We start from the raw sequence: 7228 nt of genomic DNA on the forward strand, positions 1-7228 counted from the left end.
GAAGGAGTTTGGTTCATGAAGGGAACGGGATGTGAGGGCATTTGGAGCATATTCACCACTTTCCCCATTTTCATCCGGGATAAATCATCATCTGTTTTCCATTAGAAGGTCCAATGTCTCTGTCAAGTTGCATTTGGGGTGTTGGCATGCTCACCGCACTTACCAAGTGGCATGCTCACCACACTTACCGAGTGGCATGCTCACTACACTTACCGAGTGGCGTGCTCACCGCACTTACCGAGTGGCATGCTCACCACACTTACCGAGTGGCATGCTCACCACACTTACCGAGTGGCATGCTCACCACACTTACCGAGTGGCATACTCACCGCACTTACCGAGTGGCATACTCACCGCACTTACCAAGTGGCATGCTCACCACACTTACCGAGTGGCATGCTCACCGCACTTACCAAGTGGCATGCTCACCGCACTTACCGAGTGGCATGCTCACCACACTTACCGAGTGGGATGCTCACCACACTTACCGAGTGGCATGCTCACCACACTTACCGAGTGGCATGCTCACCGCACTTACCAAGTGGGATGCTCACCACACTTACCGAGTGGCATACTCACCGCACTTACCGAGTGGCATGCTCACCACACTTACCGAGTGGCATGCTCACCACACTTACCGAGTGGCATGCTCACCACACTTACTGAGTGGCATGCTCACCGCACTTACCGAGTGGCATGCTCACCACACTTACCGAGTGGCATGCTCACCGCACTTACCAAGTGGCATGCTCACCGCACTTACCAAGTGGCATGCTCACCACACTTACCGAGTGGCATGCTCACCACACTTACCGAGTGGCATGCTCACCACACTTACCGAGTGGCATGCTCACCACACTTACCAGGTGGCATACTCACCACACTTACCGAGTGGCATGCTCACCACACTTACCGAGTGGCATGCTCACCACACTTACCGAGTGGCATGCTCACCACACTTACCGAGTGGCATGCTCACCACACTTACCGAGTGGCATGCTCACCACACTTACCGAGTGGCATGCTCACCACACTTACCGAGTGGCATGCTCACCACACTTACCGAGTGGAATGCGTCAGGGTAGAAATTTGTAATTTGTTCATGGTGCCGGCGATAACTCGCGTACTCTATGCCAAGGACACCGTGGGATCTTTAACGTCCACCAACGTCGGTAGAGGGGACGGGACACACACTGATGAATCACCCTGCGTACAACACATCAAGATGATAGTTTTATAGCCCTGTCGGGATACAAACCCAGGATAGACAAGTTCGAGGTGTATTTGCATACCTGTAGTGTATCCTGCCAGCCATATGTAATAAATAGATGAACCCAAATACAAAACTGGAAAGCATCTGAAAATGCAAAGCCCATCCACGTTCGCTTTGTATTCAGACGTCTTCTTTTTCCGTTTGCTAAACAGGACAAAGAGAGCTAAAAAAAACTAAAATACAAATAAATTGAGAGGTATTTGGGCGACCTTGACCTTTTGACCTCAAAAGCAAAAGGCTTCAGTTCCTCATCATACACCCCCTGCTCAAATTCCAAGTCAACCACATGGAAAGTGATGATTTTATGCAACCTTGACCTTTGAACTTTTGATATAAAAAATTCAAAAACAATCTGCTTCTGGATTTTGATCGGAGAACCAATCGAGTGACGCAATTTGCAAAATATTAAAATTTCAGCTCAATCGGATGAAAATGTGAGATGTTATGTGACGCTGACCTTTGACCTTTTGGCAGTTAATCATTTGTCTTCTCCATATTCTCATAAGCACACAGACAGACAGACACAGACAGACACATACACAAAGACACACACACACACACACATACAAACAGACAGACACAAAGACACACAAGCACACAGACACAGACACACACACTGACACAAACACACAACGACACACACAAAGACACAGACACAGACACAGACACACACACTGACACAAACACACAACGACACAGACACACACAGACAGACAGACACACAGACAGACACACACAGACACACAGACAGACACACACAGACAGACAGACAGACACACACACAGACAGACAGACACAGACACACACACACTGACACAAAGACACAACGACACACAGACAGACACATATACAAAGACACCTACAAAAAGACACACACACAGTCAGACAGACACACACACAGACACACACACAGACACAGCCCCACACACACACACAGCCCCACACACACACAGCCCCACACACACACAGCCCCACACACACACAGCCCCACACACACACACACACACACACACACACACACACACACACACACACACACACACACACACACCAAAGACACAGAGACAAAGACACACAGACACACACAGACAGACAGACAGACAGACACAGACAGACAGACACGCACAGACATACACACAGACAGACAGACACACACACAGACACACAGCCATACAGACACACAGACACACAGACATACACACACAGACATACACAAAGACACACAGACAGACAGACAGAGACAAAGACACACATACACAGACACACACAAAGACACACAGACAGAGACAAAGACACACATACACAGACACACACAAAGACACACAGACAGAGACAAAGACACACATACACAGACAGACACAAAAGTGATTGCAAAGCCCTGTCTCCCACTGTGCGGCGACGCGCTGATGTTAATCAGAGGTAATTTCCCTCGAACCTGTGCTTTATCCAAGTGTTTGATCTTTCAGTATCAAATAGAACATTTTGATGGTGATTTTCAGAATTTTTGTGAAAAATCTGTACCAAACGAGTTCAGGAAAGTTTTGTCTTGGTAGATTATTTTCTTTGTCTGAGGAGAAATGTCCAAATGGAAACACGTTTTTCTCTTGGGTCGAGGTACCGGTATTCACATTGAGACGTCTTTTGTTTTGTTTAACACGGAAGGTAAAAGTTTACCGTTGGTTATGTACACGGATCACCACTGTAGGTTTAGCAATAGGGTCACCACTCGGTTTACCAATAGGGTCACCACTAGGTTGGCAATAGGGTCACCACTAGGTTTAGCAATAGGGTCACCACTAGGTTTAGCAATAGGACCACCACGAGGTTTAGCAATAGGGTCACCACTAGGTTTAGCAATAGGGTCACCACTAGGTTTGGCAATAGGGTCACCACTAGGTTTAGCAATAGGGTCACCACTCGGTTTGGCAATAGGGTCACCACTAGGTTTAGCAATAGGGTCACCACTAGGTTTAGCAATAGGGTCACCACTAGGTTGGCAATAGGGTCACCACTAGGTTTAGCAATAGGGTCACCACTAGGTTTAGCAATAGGGTCACCACTAGGTTTAGCAATAGGATCACCACTAGGTTTAGCAATAGGATCACCACTAGGTTTAGCAATAGGGTCACCACTAGGTTTAGCAATAGGGTCACCACTAGGTTTAGCAATAGGGTCACCACTAGGTTTAGCAATAGGGTCACCACTAGGTTGGCAATAGGGTCACCACTAGGTTTAGCAATAGGGTCACCACTAGGTTTACCAATAGGGTCACCACTAGGTTGGCAATAGGGTCACCACTAGGTTTAGCAATAGGGTCACCACTAGGTTTAGCAATAGGGTCACCACTAGGTTTACCAATAGGGTCACCACTAGGTTTACCAATAGGGTCACCACTAGGTTGGCAATAGGGTCACCACTAGGTTTAGCAATAGGGTCACCACTAGGTTTACCAATAGGGTCACCACTAGGTTGGCAATAGGGTCACCACTAGGTTTGGCAATAGGGTCACCACTAGGTTTGGCAATAGGGTCACCACTAGGTTTGGCAATAGGGTCCCCACTAGGTTTAGCAATAGGGTCACCACTAGGTTTAGCAATAGGGTCACCACTGTAGGTTTACCAATAGGGTCACCACTAGGTTTAGCAATAGGACCACCACGAGGTTTAGCAATAGGGTCACCACTAGGTTTAGCAATAGGGTCACCACTAGGTTTGGCAATAGGGTCACCACTAGGTTTAGCAATAGGGTCACCACTCGGTTTGGCAATAGGGTCACCACTAGGTTTAGCAATAGGGTCACCACTAGGTTTAGCAATAGGGTCACCACTAGGTTGGCAATAGGGTCACCACTAGGTTTAGCAATAGGGTCACCACTAGGTTTAGCAATAGGGTCACCACTAGGTTTAGCAATAGGATCACCACTAGGTTTAGCAATAGGATCACCACTAGGTTTAGCAATAGGGTCACCACTAGGTTTACCAATAGGGTCACCACTAGGTTTAGCAATAGGGTCACCACTAGGTTTAGCAATAGGGTCACCACTAGGTTTAGCAATAGGGTCACCACTAGGTTTAGCAATAGGGTCACCACTAGGTTTACCAATAGGGTCACCATGAGGTTTACCAATAGGGTCACCACTGTAGGTTTACCAATAGGGTCACCACTAGGTTTGGCAATAGGGTCACCACTAGGTTTAGCAATAGGGTCACCACTAGGTTTAGCAATAGGGTCACCACTAGGTTTAGCAAAAGGGTCACCATTAGGTTTAGCAATAGGGTCACCACTAGGTTTAGCAATAGGGTCACCACTGTAGGTTTACCAATAGGTCATCAGTCTTCTTTCTCCTTTAATCCTCCACCCCAGGCAAGCAACAACTGTGCCGTGTGCCTTCTGTACCTGGGCAAGCTGAAGGAGGCCCTGACGCACCTGGAGGGTTTCTTTGAGCGAGAGCCAGCGATGTACCAGCACGAGAGCGTGCTCTTCAACCTGAGCACCATGTACGAGTTGGAGTCGTCGCGCAGTCTGGCTAAGAAAGAGGCGCTGCTGTTGTCCGTGAGTCGGCGTGCAGGAGACAACTTCAACGCGCAGTGTCTCAAGATGCAGTGATTCGAGCCGAGTTGTTTTCATTGTTCCAGGTTGCGTGTAAACCTTTCGCTGCCCTTCTCTGCCAGGTGCCCTGCCAGGTGATTTTAGTCGTTGTTTAACATTGTTTTTGAAGCCAGGTGTTGGTTTAACGGTTGAGGTTGCTGCCTTCAAATCTTAAGGTCTTGAGTTTGAGCCCATGTCATGCCATTGAATGAACACCAGGTGGGTAGACTCAGCCTGTCATCCTTCCCAGGTGGGCAAAATGAGTACCAGCTTGCTGGGACGAATGAGCCATTCGAGTATCCTGCGTCAACACCTCCATGCATCTGAAGATGCAAAATGACTGGTCTTCTTCTTCTTCTTTACATTGTTTAGTTCCTCTTCGTTTTTGCTTCTATCTCTAATGAAATTGCGATTTGCAGCTTCCATTTGGAATATTTGTTGGAAATTTGGAAATCCCACAGTTGGAATATTTTGATTTATATTTTTTTACCTTTGTTGTTGAACTTTAAACGCCCAGGTGTGCATAACGGTTCAGAGACCGTGCAGCAACTTCACATCGTTAGAGTTTGTATCCTTTGGAGTTGCTGGCATCCACACGATGGGTTTCCTTGGCTTACCTTGATAAAGTTGTTGTCACAAAGGTTTCATTTTGTCATCCAATAAAACGTTGGTTCATTGCTGGTTGATTGGTTGATGAATCCTTTGTGTTTTGAAGGCAGAGTTTGTCACTTGTGATGTTGAACCAACGCTGCACACAACGCACCAGGTAGGACGAGGTACCTTCCACACCCTTTGGGGTCACCTTGTGCTTTGGCAAGATGGATGATGATGACGCGTGCTAAAACTGCATCGAAGGTATCTGATCATGATTGGTTTAAATGTGGAGTGTGAGTGTGTCAGGTGATTTGCTCACATTGAGTGTCGTCGCAAAAAGGATGGTAGTGCGGTGAGTGCGGCCGCACCTTGGGGTGCTGGAGCTCGTGGTATCCGCGGCACCAGTCGCCTTCGCAGAATGAAATGATTGATAAACTCGAGTCAAAATCCATGATTATCCGCGAATCGGCATCGCCATGGATCGACCGAAGGGGAACGAGGCGGATGAACGCGAAACTCGGTTTTGTCGCACTCGCAATTGTATTTTGCAGCACTCTACGAGCCATTTTGGCCTGTAAGACGATGTTAGCTGCTTTTATGGATGTTAGTTATGGATTGAGTGGATGTTTGTTCGTTTTATGGATGTTAGCTAGTTTTATGGATGTTAGTTATGGATTGAGAGGATGTTTGTTGGTTTTATGGATGTTAGTTATCGATTGAGAGGATGTTAGCTGGTTTTATGGATGTTAGTTATGGATTGAGTGGATGTTAGCTGGTTTTATGGATGTTAGTTATGGATTGAGAGGATGTTTGTTGGTTTTATGGATGTTAGTTATGGATTGAGTGGATGTTAGCTGGTTTTATGGATGTTAGTTATGGATTGAGAGGATGTTTGTTGGTTTTATGGATGTTAGTTATGGATTGAGAGGATGTTTGTTGGTTTTATGGATGTTAGTTATGGATTGAGTGGATGTTAGCTGGTTTTATGGATGTTAGTTATGGATTGAGAGGATGTTTGTTGGTTTTATGGATGTTAGTTATGGATTGAGAGGATGTTAGCTGGTTTTATGGATGTTAGTTATGGATTGAGTGGATGTTAGCTGGTTTTATGGATGTTAGTTATGGATTGAGAGGATGTTTGTTGGTTTTATGGATGTTAGTTATGGATTGAGTGGATGTTAGCTGGTTTTATTGATATTAGTTATGGATTGAGTGGATGTTAGCTGGTTTTATGGATGTTAGTTATGGATTGAGAGGATGTTTGTTGGTTTTATGGATGTATGTTATGGATTGAGTGGATGTTAGCTGGTTTTATGGATGTTAGTTATGGATTGAGAGGATGTTTGTTGGTTTTATGGATGTTAGCTGGTTTTATGGATGTTAGTTATGGATTGAGAGGATGTTTGTTGGTTTTATGGATGTTAGCTGGTTTTATGGATGTTAGTTCTGGATTGAGAGGATGTTTGTTGGTTTTATGGATGTTAGCTGGTTTTATGGATGTTAGTTATGGATTGAGCGGATGTTTGTTGGTTTTATGGATGTTAGCTGGTTTTATGGATGTTAGTTATGGATTGAGAGGATGTTTGTTGGTTTTATGGATGTTAGCTGGTTTTATGGATGTTAGTTATGGATTGAGAGGATGTTTGTTGGTTTTATGGATGTTAGCTGGTTTTATGGATGTTAGTTATGGATTGAGTGGATGTTTGTTGGTTTTATGGATGTTAGTTATGGATTGAGAGGATGTTTGTTGGTTTTATGGATGTTAGTTATGGAT

At 45.5% G+C, this 7228-nt stretch overlaps 1 protein-coding gene across 6 annotated transcripts in view; it reads left to right on the plus strand.

The window, feature by feature from the left end:
* TRAPPC12 (trafficking protein particle complex subunit 12) overlaps positions 1-5544 on the plus strand; it is an 88043-nt gene extending 82499 nt beyond the window's left edge. For all 6 annotated transcript variants that reach the window (XM_068116996.2, XM_078778151.1, XM_078778148.1 and 3 more), the window contains exon 14: positions 4636-5544. In XM_068116996.2, coding sequence (XP_067973097.2) covers positions 4636-4878 — 243 coding nt within the window. In that variant the 3' untranslated portion in view covers positions 4879-5544. The remainder of the gene's footprint in view (positions 1-4635) is intronic.
* The last annotated feature ends 1684 nt before the right edge of the window (positions 5545-7228 follow it).

Source organism: Myxine glutinosa, chromosome 5, assembly GCF_964187855.1.
Source record: "Myxine glutinosa chromosome 5, kmMyxGlut1.1, whole genome shotgun sequence".
NCBI lineage: Eukaryota > Metazoa > Chordata > Myxini > Myxiniformes > Myxinidae > Myxine > Myxine glutinosa.